Source organism: Lucilia cuprina, chromosome 6 (assembly GCF_022045245.1).
Source record: "Lucilia cuprina isolate Lc7/37 chromosome 6, ASM2204524v1, whole genome shotgun sequence".
In the NCBI taxonomy this organism is placed as follows: Eukaryota; Metazoa; Arthropoda; class Insecta; order Diptera; family Calliphoridae; genus Lucilia; species Lucilia cuprina.
In genome coordinates this window covers 43602898-43622048 of record NC_060954.1, presented here as the reverse complement: position 1 = coordinate 43622048, position 19151 = coordinate 43602898, and the positions used below count along the sequence as shown (strand labels likewise).

The 19151-nt window shown below is 31.0% G+C and overlaps 3 protein-coding genes across 3 annotated transcripts in view; all 3 read left to right on the top strand.

Annotated features, from left to right (window-relative positions):
* Positions 1-8599, top strand: part of LOC111685291 — a 60567-nt gene extending 51968 nt beyond the window's left edge. The window contains exons 4-8 of the mRNA XM_023447545.2: positions 3897-4246; positions 4317-4533; positions 4597-5178; positions 5248-6868; positions 6935-8599. Coding sequence (XP_023303313.2) covers positions 3915-4246; positions 4317-4533; positions 4597-5178; positions 5248-6868; positions 6935-7305 — 3123 coding nt within the window. The 5' untranslated portion in view covers positions 3897-3914 and the 3' untranslated portion in view covers positions 7306-8599. The remainder of the gene's footprint in view (positions 1-3896; positions 4247-4316; positions 4534-4596; positions 5179-5247; positions 6869-6934) is intronic.
* A 4373-nt stretch (positions 8600-12972) lies between these two features.
* On the top strand, positions 12973-15886 carry LOC111685288 (probable hydroxyacid-oxoacid transhydrogenase, mitochondrial). The gene is made up of 4 exons (XM_023447541.2): positions 12973-13128; positions 13194-13278; positions 14441-14957; positions 15018-15886. Exons 1-4 carry the CDS (start codon positions 13079-13081, stop codon positions 15758-15760), a joined length of 1395 nt encoding a protein of 464 aa, XP_023303309.2. The 5' UTR covers positions 12973-13078; the 3' UTR covers positions 15761-15886.
* Positions 15887-16672: 786 nt separating this feature from the next.
* Positions 16673-17772, top strand: LOC111685289 (cell growth-regulating nucleolar protein). Its single transcript, XM_023447542.2, has one exon. It carries the CDS (start codon positions 16788-16790, stop codon positions 17664-17666), a length of 879 nt encoding a protein of 292 aa, XP_023303310.2. The 5' UTR covers positions 16673-16787; the 3' UTR covers positions 17667-17772.
* The last annotated feature ends 1379 nt before the right edge of the window (positions 17773-19151 follow it).

The following is a 19151-nucleotide window of genomic DNA, read 5'->3' as shown; positions in this document are numbered from 1 at the left end:
TCTTAAATCAAGTTTTATAATTGGGGTGTTTGGTGAATTTGAAAAACAAAAACAAAACATTTTTAAAACAACACAAATACTGTCACAATACTAATATAATAACAACGTATACAGGAAGAAAACATTTAATATTTTAAATGTTAAAATTTATGCATATTTTGTGTTTAAAACATATTTTGTTGTTACATTTGTATCCACTTACTTAAATGTAAAATTATTATTTATTTAATAAAAATTGTTTTTTTTTTGTTTTTTTTTTACGTGATGTGTTTATTAATTTATACACTTAAAATATTTTATTAATTTTATATAAGAATTGTGTTCTAAGTTGTTTAAACAACGGCTGCTCAATAGAATTATTTAAATAAAAATTGTATAAAAATATATAAATATTTTTATATTCAATACTTGGTGTGTAATAAGAATTTCCTACAAAGTGCCGTAATGTTAGTAGTTTTATTTTAATTACTATTTCTAATGCTTATAAAATAATGAAAAAAAATATAATTAACAATTTTAAATAAATTGTTTAAATTCTTGTTTATACAAATGTCGGTTGGAAAATGTTTGTTATTATTTAAAAAATTACTTTTATATTCGAAATCCGAAAGTCTATTCTGCTCTATGTTTAAACGGATCTTGTGTAAAACATGATCGTATTCTTAAAAACGCAACAGTCAACTTCTTGATCACTCATAATAGAAAGTTTAAAGCCAGTTTTCTTAATCCTTATGTCTCGGATGTTTTCCTATATATTTGCTTAAATAAATTTAAATGATCTTTATGTTAAAACTGATCTGACATTTCGTTCGAAGCAAGATCGTTCTCCATATAAGCAGCCTGAAATCAGTATGCGAAATGGAATCTAATTTGACTTTTATATTCGAAACCCGAAAGTCTATTCCGCTCTATGTTTAAATTGATCTTGTTTAAAACATGATCGTATTCTTAAAAACTCAACAGTAAACTTTTTGATCTTGATAACAATAAAATGATTGAAGCCAGTTTTCTAAATCCTTATGTCTCGGATATTTTCCTATATATCTGGTTAAACAAATCCAAATGATCTTTATGCTAAGCAGCCTGAAATCAGTATGCGTAACGGAATCTAATTTTGACATTTATATCTTTAAAAACGTAACAGTAAACTTTTTGATCTTGATCATAATAAAATGTTTGAAATAAATCTAAATGATCTTTATGCTAAAACTGATCTGCCATTTCGTTCGAAGCAAGATCGTTCTCCTTATAAGCAGCTAATCTAATCATGACTTTAATATTCGAAATCCGAAGGTATACTTTCCTTTATAAACTGATCTTGTTTAAAACATGATCGTATCCTTGGGACTACAACGGTAAACTTCGTGATCTTGTGTTGGACGTTCGTTGTCCTATATATTTGCTTAAACAAATCCAAATGATCTTTATGTTAAAACTGATCTCCTTATAAGCAGCCTGAAATAAGTATGTGTAACGGAATTCAATTTTGATCTTTTAGTCTAACTGATCAGTTAACTCTTTCTATAGAGTTGCTTTTAGTGCAAAGCTCTCTAAGTAAAGCAATCATTCTCAACATCATTGGCTGGTTAAAAAAGTTCTTAGTTTCCAAACTTATCATTTACTTGTAATTAGTGCTCCATTACTAAACAGTCACTTGATCTTCTTTAGTATATATTTGTAAATTTTACTTGAAATCTGATCCCTTTTTCCTCCACTCGTTCATCAATTTTTTTCCCCACTTATCACGCATATTTGTATTGAATATTCGAAATGTTCTTATTCATTCAATTGTTTTATTAATTAAGTGGAATATTTTTATAACCAATAGAGTTTCTTTAATGTTGTCAACATTTACTTCTACTACTCACGGTAATAGTATTTAGTATTTTTCTGTATAATTGTTTTTTATATCTTATCAACGTTTAAAGATAACATTTTTTATTATTATTTATTTGAGATAAAATTAAATGAGTTACTTTTGCTATAGCTATTTATACATTTTTGGTATTTTTGTTGGAAAAACGTTAGTAAAGGTTGGAGTAAAACGTTAGGTTTCGACCTCTTGTCGAGATTATAGAACAATTTTTGTCGAGAGTATAGAAGGGTATGTAGTTGAGAGTAAAAAAAAAAACTGTATACGATCGCACTCTCGAAAACAATCTATTATACAGTAGTTATTATAAACCGGTCTATAGTCAAGAACTTAGTTTATGCTTAGGTTAGGTATCTAAGGCAGCTGCTACAAAAGCAGTTCACATATATCATAGGATATTCCTCAGACCTATCCCAGAAAGCTTCTCTATACATGACAAGAAGAGATCACCAAAGTGATGCCCCCTGCTCTCAATAAGACACTTTAACTAGTCATTATATAAAAGGCATAATATACTAGTGTGAGTACCGATGACACACTATCCTGTAATTACTAATACGGGACACGTTCTTAAATGCTCTCATCGTCAGCTTATGTGCAATCTTGATCTAAGAGCATTATATAGAGGCCAAATAGATACTGAGAAGCGTCGATTTCTTTCTCATACAACATCGCGCCGTTTATTGCTAATTCATTAGTTATACAGTTACCCTGACATTTATAGTGACTAGGGACTGATATTACGTGATCCTAGAATGTCTCGCTATCTCGTTTAGAGATACCCGACATTCTTTGGTTTACATAGATGTCTTGAGGACACTAAATTTTTGATAGCACCTTTGCTGTCAGTATATATACATAAATATATCTCCCGATAAGTCATTGTACCATAGCCAATTCGCTGCTCGTTCGATAGAAGATATTTCTGCTTGAAAAACAAAACTGTAGGTAGATAGACTGAAGGATGATTACCAAATCCTTCAAGAATGAACTACCACCCACTTTTTCACTCCACTTAGAGCCATCAGTGTAAACTGGAGGTGGTTGTAGTTCTATTTCGGAATTCCTAAGTGGAATCCTAGTCCAAAAGCGATTTCGACTTCGTAATGCAATAATCAACAATCAATAATTAACACTATAGCGCAACTAGAGTATCGACTACAAAATAGACTATAGTCTAGACTATAGCCTACACTATAGTCTAGACTATAGCCTACACTATAGACTAGACTATAGACTATACTATAGACTAGACTATAGACTAGACTATAGGCTAGCCTACAGACTAGACTATAGGCTAGACTACAGACTAGACTATAGGCTAGACTACAGACTAGACTATAGGCTAGACTACAGACTAGACTATAGGCTAGACTACAGACTAGACTATAGGCTAGACTACAGACTAGACTATAGGCTAGACTATAGACTAGACTATAGGCTAGACTATAGACTAGACTATAGACTAGACTATAGACTAGACTATAGTCTAGACTATAGACTAGACTATAGATTAGACTATAGTCTAGACTATAGACTAGACTATAGACTAGACTATAGACTAGACTATAGACTAGACTATAGACTAGACTATAGACTAGACTATAGACTAGACTATAGACTAGACTATAGACTAGACTATAGACTAGACTATAGACTAGACTATAGTCTAGACTATATACTAGACTATAGACTTGACTATAGACTAGACTATAGACTAGACTATAGACTTGACTATAGACTAGACTATAGACTAGACTATAGACTTGACTATAGACTAGACTATAGACTAGACTACAGACTTGACTATAGACTAGACTACAGACTTGACTATAGACTAGACTATAGACTAGACTATAGACTAGACTATAGACTAGACTATAGACTAGACTATAGACTTTACTATAGACTAGACTATAGTCGAGAGTGTAGATTGTAAAACAAAACAAAATAAATGCAACTTATAACAAAGTCTACAACAAATAATCTCTAACAAAAATTTCATGTTTCTACTTTTTTTCAGATTTCAAAACACCCCACTATGTCACGCCAGTCAAGACTGGTGCTACTGTTACTCCTCTCCATAGGGGTTTTTCAGTTAGCACTATCCAGTTCGATCAATCCTCTTAAAATTGTACACGATGATATACCGGACAATCAATTGGACCTCGACGATGATTTGACTGCTGTAGAAGAAGAAAAACATGTAAGAATTTCAACGCCGAAAGTAAAGGAAACACCCTTGCCCACAACAACAAGTGAAAAGAGTCGTAATGCTATGGGCAGCAGTACGCAAAAAACTCTTAGTGACAATATGTTAAACGATTTGATGGAAGCTTCAAAGCATTCCGAAGCCTTGTCCAAGGATGAAAGGTATATTAATGCTTTATTAACATTAAAATTTTTGAAAATATTTTTAATTTTAATCAAAATTATTTTTTAGATTCAAACAGTTATTGGCTAAAAAATTAAATTCAACTGCTAGCACTACAGCAGAGCCTGTTGATGATTCTTACGATGATGATTATGATAATTACGATGATTATGATTACGATATGAATTATGATCAAACTGCAACAGCAGCCAATAAGAAAGCGAAAAACAAGGACAAATTGGCCAAGAAACCAATTGAAATGAAACCCATTAAGGAAGATATCAAGGTAATTGGAGAGAAAAATTTTAAATTAAAAAGATTGTTTTTTTTTAATGGAATACCTTTTTAGACTTCCACTGCTAAAGCGCCTGTTGAGGACAATAAGGAATCGAATAATATTGAATTCCATGATGACAACACTGTCAATGAAGACGATGAAGATGATGATGACGATTATGATGATGAGGACGATGATGAATTTGAGAATGACAATGACATCAAGGATGAAGAAGAAGTTGTGTTTAGTGAGGATGTACCCTGTCCACGTTATTGTACTTGCGAACGTAATGTCAATAGTTATTTGGTAGCCTATTGCAGTCGCATTGATACTGGTACCCAAAAATTCGGCAAAGATATTACCGATTTGGTTGTAACCGATGTTGGTCCTATGTATCCTATTCTACTGGGTCCCAATTTCTTTGTGGACTTGGGTTTGAAGCATGTTTCCACTATTAAGATTGCCAACTGCACCATTGAGTATTTGCATCCGGATGCCTTTAATGGTTTGGATGAATTATTCTCGGTCAATTTCACCAACGTTGGTTTGGCCATTATCAATCCTGATACTTTTGCCAAGAACAAGAAATTGCGTTTGTTGACCATATCTGGCAATGATTTGAGCGTTATGTCCAGTGTCCATTATTTGTTGAAGGTAGAATATTTTTAAAAAAATTTTATACTTTTACATTAAGCATCCTTTTTTTCTTGTTTTCCTTTGTAGTCTTCCAGCATTGAAGAATTGGATTTATCACGCAACAATTTAATGGAACTTAATCCCAATGCCTTCTCCCAATTGACCAACATTATTTACATTAATTTGTCTCAAAACAATTTACAGAAAATCCCCGAAGGTGTCTTTGATAAATTGGAAACTATTGAAGAATTAGATCTTTCCTATAACTCTTTGAAAACTTTACCACCCACCATCTTCAATCGTACCGCATTGGCTATTTTACACTTGAAATACAATTCCATTACGAATGATTTGAAATTCGGTAATTCCAATTTGCAACAATTGGATTTAAGTTTCAATCAAATACACACTGTGCACCAAGGCATGTTCGATAAGATGACCGGTCTAACAAATTTGAATTTGAAAGGCAATGGTTTGACCAAAATACAACCCGATTCCTTTATGACTTTGAAGAATTTGAGACACATTGATTTGTCCATTAACGAATTGGATCAAGTGTCAAGCATGATCTTCTTTAAGAATTCTGAATTGGATGTGATTAGATTGAATGACAATCCCAGATTGAGTCAATTGCCTACCGATGGTTTCCGCAGTTATAATGGTTATTTCACTGTTTACTATTTGGATATATCCAATTGTGCTATTGGCGCCTTGGGACACAAGACCTTCTCTACTATGCCTCATTTGGCCACTTTGAAATTGGCCTGGAATAATATTAACAATTTGGAAAGAGATACTTTTGCTAGTTTAAAGAAATTAATTGATTTGGATTTGAGCAATAACTTAATTGCCAAATTGGATGAATTGATCTTTATGAATAACAACGATTTGACCAAATTGAATTTGGCTGGCAATCCCATACACAAACTCTCCGTACGCCTATTCTTGCCCTTGAGTAAATTGCGTGAATTGGATGTTAGTGATTGTGAATTGAAGACCCTTTTGACCGATAACCAATTTGGTGTGGGACGCAAATACAAATTCTATGAAACTTTGAAATCCTTTAATGCTTCCTCTAATCAAATCCACAAAATACACTCTAATGATGTGCGCAATTTCAAGAACTTAAGAAGTCTAGACATCAGCCACAATCCTTTAAAATGCAACGAAGACTTCCAGGACTTTATAAGCTATGTTTCCCTTAATCATCAATTGATGCCACACTCTATGCCCACTTTGGCCAATTTGGAATTGGGCGATAGTCAACAGATTGAAATACAAAGTCAAGCCGGTTGGGCTTCGTTGGCTCATGAGGTTTGCAAACATGAAGATTTAACACACAAAAAGTCTATGGGCGTCAATAAATTCGAGAAACGTTTACAGAAAGCCGATAAGGATTTAGATGAAGATGCCAAGAACTTATTGAACATTATGGAAAATAATAAATTGCAAAAGATTTTAAAGGATTCTCACCATGAAATCTTGATGAATGAGGATGATATTAATAATGCCGAAGAGGAGAAAGATGATGATGAATCCGAGTATGATGAAGATGATGACGACGATGATGATGAGAATGCTGATAATAATCAAGATGATTATGATGACTATGAAAAGAAGGCTGACATATCTAAGAAGATTATCGATCATGGCATACGTGTGGAAGAGATCGATTTGAGTAAAGAAACCAATGATCGTTTCTTATTGGGTAAGTTTTTAACTGTACAACAAACAATCAATTACTGTTAATATTAATGTATATTCTTATTAATAGATAAATTTATTGCCGATCGTAAAAAACATTTAGAGCATAGCGATAACGATGAAGAAGATGATGATGACGACGAAGAGGATGATGATGACAATGATGAGGAGTATATTATTGAACGTGGTCACATTTACTATAGTGGTTACAAATTCTTAGTGCCCATTATTATAATTATTACTTGTGTGATTATTTTACTCATAGTTATTGCCAAAATCATATCGATGGTTATGCGCAAGCGTGGCGAACGTTATCGTATGTCACTATTACAGGCTCATACAAATTCCATTGTTTATCAAAAACTTACCGAAGACATTAAGCCACCCAAAGAGCCTAAACAACCTAAAGTACATCAATATACTCCTATCAATCAAGTTTAGAATCAAACACACACACACACACTCACACAAATGTAAAAGAAAATGAAGTCAGCAGAGTGTAGGATGTAGAAGAAAAAGTGTAGAAGAGAGTATATTGTTTTAATAGGCCTGTTTAAACGGATGTTTTTAGAGAAGCTACAGCTAAATACCAGCTATATGTTAAATTATTATCTATGTTTTTTGGCAAAAGTTTCTCTAGCATCCTTTCAAAAAGGAAGAAGGTCTTAGTTTATTGGCTTTTGAGTAGTTTTTAGTTTAATAGATCAGCACATCTAAGAGAGGGTTAAATATTTACAGTTATTTTTGTAGTTTTTTTTAAAGAAAATCTAAAAAAACCAAGTATTTTTTTTTAAATTTGAAATTAAAACTGATAATTTTGTAATCAGTTTTTATTTATACATATACATACATACTATATAAATAAATATTTACATATTTAAACTTAAGATGATTTAACCAAGTTTTCCAACATTTAATGAAACGTTAAAACAAAAGACAAACAAAATTTCTATTTAATTTAATAAATAAATATATTTAAATAAACAAAACAAAAAGTAAATAAAAAATTATATTTAAAAAGAAAATAGTATTAAACAAACATAACCTACATCTTCAATAATTCCTAAACAATTGTGAACATTTCCAAAATACCAACAAAAAATATTCCACAAATTTGTACTTAATAATTTTACAATTAATTTTTAAAATGTTAAAGTTTATTACCGAAATGCATTTAACAAAATTTCAAAAATCTACACTCCACTAATCGTTCAAGAAATAAATAAAATTTCCAATTATTTTTACTCTTTAAAGTGCCATGTTTGGTGGTCATCACTTTTATGAAAAAAAAAGAAAATTCTTTGTTGATAACTCCAAAACTATAAATATTATTTGCAGTTCTAATACTAATTTACTAAAATCCTGTTTTTATCTTTTGGGGAATTTCTGTTTATTTTTTTATAACTTTTGTTCTTTAACATTCAAATTATGCTTTCTATTTTTTTCTAATTATAAATTATTATATTTTAATTTAATTATTATTATTTTTCTTTTTCTGTATAAAATTTTTTTGCAGTTATTTACATTAATAATTTAATAAATTAAATATAAAAAAAAACAACATAAAACATTTAAGTTAGTTTTTTTATTATTGGAGATATGCTTGTAAAAGAAAATTTATTTTTAACATTTAGTTTTAGTTGCTAAAATCTGTTCGCTTTTTGGAAGACATTTTTAAATGGAAGATTTAATAAAGTTTTCAATTTTTTTTGAATAAAACTTCCAAAAAGTTGAAATCATTGTTTTATTGCACAGAAGTTGGATTTAAAAGAAGGTAATTAAGGGACATTTTAATCTATAAATGGTAGGAATTACATACACCTTTGTCAGGCTAAAGTTTTTTTAATTTGGATTTGGCAATAAACAAATTGATCTTTATGAACTTTAAAACTGATCTATAATCAAAACTATTGAGTGAAATAAAATCCAGACTAAAGACAAATATAAAAATATCTGATCTTTAGTCAAGCCAATATGTTACGATAATGCAATAGTCAATAATATAGACTGATCTGTATTAAAGATTATTGAGTGATCTATAGTCAAGACTATACTAAAATGTAGTCTAGTCAATAGTCAAGACTGTAATAAAATCTACACAACACTATAAGCTATCGAATGTAATATCGACCAATCTAAAGTTCAATCTTAAGATTATCTGATCTTTAGTCAAGACTATAGCCTGATCTGTAGTTAAGTCTATGAACTGATCTATCGACCTATTGTATTGTTATTGTTGCTTCAACCGGCGAAGTCGTCAACAACATCTATTTACTAGCTGGACGAAGGAAGTAAACCTAAACCTAGGTTTACTTCGCACAAAGTAGAAACAAGGTCCTTAAAGCGCTAGACGGCAGCACTTGGGGTATGGATAAAGAAACCTTGTGGTTTGCAGTGTGGTCACCTTTGTGATAGTCAGTGGAGAAACATTCAAAGCTGCCAAAATGTCGCCCTAAGGACTGTCATCCCAACTTAAACATCACAGATTTGAATGATCCTCCGAGGCATGTCAGGAAGGATCTTTGTATATACGAGGAAAACGTATTCGGCAGCTATGAACGACATTCATAGATACGCCATAAATTCCGCGGTCACAGGATACCACATGAATACCATACTTGGAGGTCGGTGCAGACACTAAAGAAAACCTGCCGCGGTAAACAAGAGTAGTTCTGACACAACTACGATTGAGTTGGAGCAACAGGCTCAATACCTACTGGTCACATATAGACCATACCGTCCCAACGAATGTCCTGCATGTGGTCAGATTCCCCATTCAACCAACCCTACCAACTCAACTAAAGTTCGCACGACAATCGGTTCTTCGCACTGGAACGACTCTGGGTTCAACGAACTACGACCAAGGATTGTCAACCCAGACACAACGACTTTACACGTATCGCTGCTACAACAACAACCCAACCAACCTTACTTCGCTCCGTCCAATATATTTATGGCAGCATTCAGTTGAAGTAACCCAATTTTTAAGCCTAGACATTGATATAGAAAGCCCTAACTAGCTTATTGGATTGTTTTAGCAGTTACAATAACAACTATCGACCTATCTGTAACCATTACTATAATAAAGACTAAATATTATCTATATGATCTTTAGTAAAGACTATGAAATGATATAGACAATTAAGACTATAGATTGATAATATGTCGGAATATGTAAATTGGATTACAAGAAGACTGATCTATAGTCAAGACTATAGACTGATCTATAGTCAAGACTATAGACTGATCTATAGTCAAGACTATAGACTGATCTATAGTCAAGACTATAGACTGATCCATAGTCAAGACTATCTATAGTCAAGACTATGGACTGATCTATAGTCAAGACTATGGACTGATCTATAGTCAAGACTATGGACTGATCTATAGTCAAGACTATGGACTGATCTATAGTCAAGACTATAGGCTGATCTATAGTCAAGACTATAGACTGATCTATAGTCAAGACTATAGACTGATCAACACTATCCGTCTGGATTGATAAATAACTAAAGCTATAATCTATATATTTTAGAATAAAAATAAACAAGATATGTATGTATGTGCAAGCTATGGAGTCTAAGCTTTTAAGTTGATCATGAAGAAGTAAATCTTTTTATATCATTAAATATTTTTATTCGAATTATATGGAAAGTTGAGGAGGTACGTAGGAAAATCCTTTAGGCTTACCGTAACCATGTATTAAATAGATTTTATAGTAAAATATATCATTTTAAATAAAAGGTGTTTATTTAATATGTAATTAAAAATTTACAAGCTCTTTTTAAATAATCAAAGTCAAAAGTTAACATTGAATTTAACTTAAGATTGAAATAAAGGCCGATTTCATAAATACAAAATAATTACAGATAATAAATATGTACTACGATATAGGATAAAAGACATTTATGTTTAGAATAACTTTTAAATACAAAGTTAATACATAAACAAAACGTTTTGAGTTTTTAATTTCGAGATATAGAATTATCTGATAAATATACAATGGCTTATGTATCAATATGATTAATTTGTTTAAAATAAACGTTAGTTCTGTAAATATTCATAAAAAACTCCTTGAATTTGTATTGAAATCCTCAAGGACTTACTTTAATTACGTGAAACTTTTAACATGAAATTTTTTATATGAAATCGAGCCTTTTTTAGTTGTAGTTAAAAACTTGTTAATACAAATTAAAATATATAAAAAGTAGTTTTGCTAATAAAAAAATTTTTGAAAACAATTAAGATAAAAAACATAATTGCATACATTTAAAAATACATTTAGGCAAATACAATTTTAAAAATAGCCAATAAACAAAACTTCAAAGAATAATATGTTTTAAAATAAATAAAACATAAATATAAAATATTTAAAATCCTCTCACATTTGAGAGTTAAAATAGTTAAAACGTAAGTTTTTAAAACAATTGTTATATAATATTTTTTTGTAACAATTAAACGATATTAGTTTGTTTTGCAATAAATAAGCAATAAAACGATTATCAAATATTTACAATAAAATTACGAATTAATAATTATATCACAATAAAGTGAAAATTTAAATTCTTTTCAAAAAAAAATAATAATTAACATTCAAACCAGTTGAAGTCTTTTAAAATATTTGTTAGAAAAAGAAAACATAAATAAAAAACTATAAACAAAATTTTAAATAAAAATATTAGTCATAGTTAGGCAAAAGTTATTTTAATAAAATAAATAAAAAAATAATAAGAAAAATAAAAAACTACTAAGATAAATAAATCGCTTCAAATATAACGTTCCCTTTGATGGCAGACCTTTTCATAGTTTGGGTCAATGTGTAATTTTTGATGAAACATTTGTTGAAATTGTTCGTTTTCATCTTTTTGACGCAACTCTTCAGCGATGTCTTGCCACATGTTTTCAAAATCATATAGATCACCACTGAAATCATTTTCGTAGTTGCCATCATCGAAAGTAAATGAAAATTCAAATTCTGCCATCTTTTTGAAATGTTTAAGTTAGATTTTGATATCTGAAAAAATGCACAGATGTTAAAAAGAGGACAAAGCGATAGGGTGTGCGTTTAATATTTTGAGGGTTAGTAATTCGTTGTTACATGGAAAACAAAAAATGGTTAAAATTTTGCTTTGTAGCTAATTAAATTTTTAAATTTTGTACTGAACTAGAACTGAATTAGAACTGAACTAGAACTGAACTAGAACTGAACTAGAACTGAATTAGAACTGAACTAGAACTGAATTAGAACTGAACTAGAACTGAACTAGAACTGAACTAGAACTGAACTAGAACTGAACTAGAACTGAACTAGAACTGAACTAGAACTGAACTAGAACTGAACTAGAACTGAACTAGAACTGAACTAGAACTGAACTAAAACTGAACTAGAACTGGACTATAACTAGAACTGAACTAGAACTGGATTACAACTGAACTAGAACTGAACTAAAACTGAACTAGAACTGAAAAAAAAAACTAAACAAGAACTGAACTAGAAATGAACTTAAAATAAACTAAAACAACTGAAACTAAATTCAAATGGAATTATGTAGAATTAAACTAGAACTGAACATGATGATATTGGACTATATTTAACAAATTTTTGGAGGATCGGTTCTAAAGTGACACAAATGCCCTGGAAGGGAACTAGAACTGAAGTGAGTATCGGTTCTATACTGACATCAATGTCCATCTAAGGCCTTCTATAGAAAAATCAAATATCAATTCCTTATTTTTTAATATAAATTGTACTATCGAAGTCATTAAAATTGTATGTAAATCGAATAATATCGTAATTGTGATAAAGGTGCACTTCCATTAATAGGTTTTGCAACAACTTTGGTTCAGTATTATACACAACAGACATAGAGTCCACCGTTTTGAAATGAACTTTCTAATTTGCTTTTCATTTATAATTGCGGTCCCTGCATTTGAGATCAAAAAAATAAATATCGTTTGTTGTTAAAAACAATATTCATTAAAAAATGTACTTAGAATATTTGTATTCTAAACTGATCTAAAGAAACATATGTTTACTTGTATAAAGATACAATTCTCTCATTCTCTCTATTTTGAATACCTTCACCCACAAGCTACTATGTATAATGGAAATCTACAATTTCTTATCAAATTAGTACAACACTAACATTCGAGAGCAGCAGACAAAAATAAATAAACAATAAAAGAACTAAAAAAATATTAAAACTCTATTAAAATGTCACGCAAAAATGTCTTAAATTTAGTGAATACAATTGTACATAATTCGTAAGTTAATTAATTTGTTTTGATTTCATGTATTTCAACAAAATTGTTATTAATTTATAATTTAGCTGCAAATGTCCAGCTCATTCGAGTAACTATGGATCAAGTGCAGCCAATGTTTCACAAACCGGTAAAATGGAATATGCTTTTGAGGTATTTATAAATGATATTAATGTCATAAAATCTATATCTTGAAATATACAAATAAAATAATATTTGTGTTGTTTGGAATGGTGTTGATCACTTTTTTAATCTTTTACTTTGGGTAGACATGTCTGGCGATAAAATTGTCTGTCCGCATTTAGGTCTTGTTTACTAAAACAGTATAAAGTTCACTAGATTCCACTTTTATTTGGATTCTATTTTGTTTGACATTGAAGATGTCTTTTAAGAAAAACATTTTATTTCTTACTTTATGACAGAGTATAGATTAACATTTTTATGAAAGGTAATTGTTTATGGGTACAAGGTCCAATCAGATGCACCAAATTGATTATTATTAGTACGCACACTTGTCTTTGTTACTTTTTTTTGTTAGAAGTCATTTTATTATGAAAGTCATGAAACATAGAATAATTGACACAAATTGTAGAATTTATGTCTGAATCTAAAAAAATACGTAAATTATTATTGGAAAATTTCTTATTTTTATTTTTTCTATTTGCACATTATCTACTGTTCAAGGATTTTAAAAAGGAAATAAATATTTTCTCAAATAATTCTAGTAACGTTTGTTCTATTAATCCAGTCTATAGACTGATCTATTGTTAAGAATAAAAACCATAGGCTGGATCAAAACTAAACTAAGTCTGAACTACAACTGTGTAAAACTAGAATAGAATTAGAACTGAACTAGAACTGAACTAGAACTGAAGTAGAACTGAACTAGAACTGAACTAGAACTGAACTAGAACTGAACTAGAACTGAACTAGAACTGAACTAGAACTGAACTAGAACTGAACTAGAACTGAACTAGAACTGAACTAGAACTGAACTAGAACTGAACTAGAACTGAACTAGAACTGAACTAGAACTGAACTAGAACTGAACTAGAACTGAACTAGAACTGAACTAGAACTGAACTAGAACTGAACTAGAACTGAACTAGAACTGAACTAGAACTGAACTAGAACTGAACTAGAACTTAACTAGAACTGAACTAGAACTGAACTAGAATTAAACTAGAACTGAACTAGAATTGAACTAGAACTATACTATAAATCAATTGGAACTGAACTAGTGAAATCTGTAGACTAATCTATAGTCAAGACAATGGTCTTGACAAATAATACGAATAAATGTTCTTGTTAACAGATGTCCTCTTCTACCGTACGTTTTGGTCCGGGGGTAAGTGCTGAACTTGGTGCTGATTTACGTAATGGTGGTGCTAAATCGGTATGTGTGGTAACCGATAAAAATGTAGCCAAATTACCCAGTGTAATGACTGCATTTGATTCGTTAAAAAAAAGTGGTATAGAATTTGAAGTTTACGATGAGACTCGTGTAGAGCCCACCGATGAGAGTTTATGGAAAGCAGCCACATTTGCTCGCTCTAAACAATTTGATGCCTTTGTTGCCATAGGAGGAGGATCCGTAATAGATACTTGTAAGGCGGCAAATTTATTCGCCTGTGATAAGGAAGCGGAATTTTTGGATTATGTTAATAAACCTATAGGAATGGGTAAAGAAGTTAATGTGCAATTAAAACCTTTAATTGCTTTACCCACTACAGCGGGAACTGGTTCAGAAACTACCGGAGTGGCTATATTTGATTACAAAAAGCTACACTGTAAAACGGGTATATCTAGTAAATATTTAAGACCTAAACTGGGTAAGTTATCAACAATTTATATAAGATTTTTAGCAATTTAAAAATATTAACTGTCAACAGGACTAATTGATCCCCTACATACATTGTCGCAACCGGAGAGAGTTACCGCCTATAGTGGTTTTGATGTTTTCTGTCATGCTTTGGAAAGTTTTACAGCTGTCGATTATAGAGAACGTGGTTTAGCTCCTACCGATCCTAGCCTTAGACCACCCTATCAAGGTCGTAATCCCATATCAGATGTTTGGGCACGTTATGCTTTAACTACCATTAAGGAAAACTTTTTATCAGCCATCTATCAACCGGATAATTTAAAGGCCCGCTCTCAAATGCATTTAGCCTCCACCATGGCTGGCGTTGGTTTTGGTAATGCTGGTGTACATTTACCCCATGGTCTTTCCTATCCTATTTCAGGAAATGTAAGAACTTTCCGCCCTAAAGGTTATGGTGATAGTCATGCCATTATACCCCATGGCTTATCCGTAGTCATAACCGCCCCGGCCATATTTGAATTTTTGGCACCTGCCTGTCCTGAACGCCATCTTGAAGCTGCCCAATTGTTGGGTAAAGACATTAGCAATGCCAAACAAGCCGATGCCGGCAAAATTTTAGGGGACTGTGTTAGGAACTACATGCAAAAAGCGGGAATTGAAAATGGTCTTAAAGGTTTAGGTTTTAATACCTCCGATATTCCTGCTCTAGTCGAGGGTACTTTGCCACAAGAGCGTATTATAAAATTAGCACCACGCGAACAAAGTCGTGAACAATTGGCGAAATTATTTGAAAATTCCATGGAAATTTATTAGAATTATAAGGAAAATTATTTAAATGACTTACATTTGGGTTTTATTTGAAGTAAATATTGTAAAATATTATTTTTTTTAATTATTAAAACTTTTTAACAAAAATACACTTTTTTCACTTGTAAAATATATAACGGTATTTCTTATTTATAAGAAAAAAAAACTATTTTGACAGCTAGAGCAAGGATTGTTTTTGGGATAGTTGCAGAGTTGCATTTTCATTAATGTAGTAATGTAGCGTTTTGATAAAGTAAGATCGAAAACCTCAATACTGCTATTAAAAATGCTTTAGTTAGTTACCTAATTAGTTAGTTAGATGGTTAGATAATTAGTTAGTTAGTTAGTTAGTTAGTTAGTTAGTTAATTAGTTAGTTAGTTAGTTAGTTAGTTAGTCAGTTAGTTAGTTAGCTAGTTAGTTAGTTAGTTAGTTAGTTAGTTAGTTAGTTAGTTAGTTAATTAGATAGTTAGTTAGTTAGTTAGTTAGTTAGTTAGTTAGTTAGTTAGTTAGTTAGTTCGTTAGTTAGTTCGTTAGTTAGTTAATTAGTTAGTTAGTTAGTTAGTTAGTTAGTTAGTTAGTTAGTTAGTTAGTTAGTTGGTTAGTTAGTTGGTTAGTTAGTTCGTTAGTTAGTTAGTTAGTTTGTTAGTTAGCTCGTTAGTTAGTTAGATAGATAGTTAGTTAGTTAGTTAGTTAGTTAGTTAGTTAGTTGGTTAGTTAGTTAGTTAGTTAGTTGGTTAGTTAGTTAGTTAGTTTGTTTGTTAGTTGGTTTGTTTGTTTTTTTGTTTTTTACTGTAATAATACGAATTCTTATTTTTTAACATCTCTGCGTATTTATACATCTAAAAGTGCTGCCAAGTTTCCTCATACCAATAGACAGCACTCTTTTACTTCAACAGCTGTTTTACTCTGTGCTCATTCTCTTCGTTTTTCAATTACTCCACGTGCATTTGTTTGTACACAATTTTGTGAATGAAATTGTGCATATTTTTCTAGAAAATTTTATTGTTACACTTTAATTTTTTTTTATACAAAATGGTCTTCTTTACCTGCAATAATTGTGGTGAATCTGTTAAAAAACCTTCCGTAGAAAAACATTACAATACACGCTGCCGTAATAATCCTAAAAATGTATCGTGTATGGACTGTCAAAAGGATTTTCATGGTGAGGAATATGTGGCTCACACCAAATGTATTTCGGAGGCGGAAAAGTATTCTGGCAAAAATTATGTAGCCAAAGAAAAACAGAATAGTGGTCAAAAGAAGCAGGAAACCTGGATGGACATAGTGCGTTCTATTTTGGAATCTACAGAATATCAATTGTCAAGTCAAACCCGCAATATATTTCAACGGCTGCAAAACTATGATAATGTGCCGCGCAAGAAGGCTAAGTTCCAAAATTTTGTAGCAAATTGCTTAAGAATACCCAGCAATCAAGCTCAACCAGTGTGGGAGGTTTTAGAAAAGGAATTGGAAAATATGAAAAAGATCAAACAGGAGGAGATGGCTGCTGCTAAGGCGGCCATAGAGGAGTCTAAAAAAGCCAAGCAAGCAGAAATTAATCAACAAAATGGGGTAAAACGTAAAGCAGAGGAAAATAATGGTGTAGAGGAGAAGCCAGAAAAGAAAAAGAAGAAGAAAGATAATAAAACTAAAGAACCCGAAGAGAATGGTGCTGGAGAAGAAGACGAAACATTCCAATGGTCTACGGTATTGGAAAAGATTGTAGCCAAACATACGGAAGGTATTGCTTTGGATAAACTTAAAAAGAAATTATTAAAGAAATATAAAAGCAAATTGAATCTAGATGAATTGACGGAAAAACAAGAAAAGAAATTTGAAAAGAAATTCACCAAAACATTGAAAAAATGTCCAGCTATACAGATGGAGGCTGAAGTAGCTAAACCATGCTGAAACTCACAAAATAATAGAACTATTTTTAAGTAGTCTAAGTTTTTAGTATAATAATTATATTTTTCTAAATATATTGCAAAAAAAAAATCAATTACAAAACGAAAAACCACAAAAATTATTTTTTGTATTTTTCTTTGCAAAATTAATGAAAAAGACACCTTGACATTAGCAACATGTTTGTAAGACCATCTGTATTGTTGCAGAAGATTTTTTAAACAAAATTTTGTATAAAAGTTTAAACATTTTGCGAAAAATACATTAAACAGTTTCATTACTTCTTTATCTTAACTTCCTTAAATAATTAACTTTTGTTAAATAACAGAAAATGGCTTTTTGTTCATTAAAGTTTTTGTTTGTTATTCTGTTTGGTGTTTTTGCTTTGGCATATGCAGCTCCTGGTCATAAGCCTATCATAGTCCACAAACCTGTATTGGTTACCAAAGCTGTTGTTGTCCATAAACCAGTGGTTGTACACAAACCTGTTGTTGTTACAAAACCAGTTGTTGTCAGCAAACCTGTTGTCGTGCATAAAACTGAAGTTGTCCATGTACCAGTGCTTGTTCATCCTCATCCTCCTCCACATCCTCATCATTAAGAATGGTTAAGTAAACTTGGTAGAGTTTTCACTAAAGGCGGCTAACGATTTAACACGAAACGATTATTATTTTGTCAGCATTTTCGATATCGAAGACATTAAAATCATGTTTTCATACTTAATATTTTCGACTGATATGGCTTTGTATATCGAGAATCTGGTATTACTCATATAATGTAGCTCAAATATTAGATATTTTTTATATATTTTTATTAATAAATAAAATTTGTTATATATCGGCATTATTAATGAAATTGTTTTATTTATTATATAAATCTGAATAGATAGATAGATAGATAGATAGATAGATAGATAGATAGATAGATAGATAGATAGATAGATAGATTGATTGATTGATAGATAGATAAATAGATCGTTTTAGCTTATATTTGCCACGTTATGAATCCGTTAAAAACTGATCTCGCTTTTTTTTTCCTCCAAAGCTGAACGGAATAAGGCTTAAAACTACTGATCATGCGAAGTTAACTTGACAATAAACTTTCCTGGAATATGAGATTTCCAAATAGGAATGTATTCTAGATTATATACTACACTAGACTGTAGACTAGACTAACAAATATAGTTGTTTAACTTGCAGACTAGACTATAGACTAGACTATAGACTAAACTATAGACTAGACTATAGACTAGACTATAGACTAGACTATAGACTAGACTATAGACTAGACTAAAGACTAGACTATAGAGTAGACTATAGACTAGACTATAGATTAGACAATAGACTTGCCTGTTGACTGGACTGTAGACTATAGATTTGCCTGTAGACTAGACTATAGACTAGACTATAGACTAGACTATAGACTAGACTATAGACTAGACTATAGACTAGACTATAGACTAGACTATTGACTAGACTATAGACTATACTA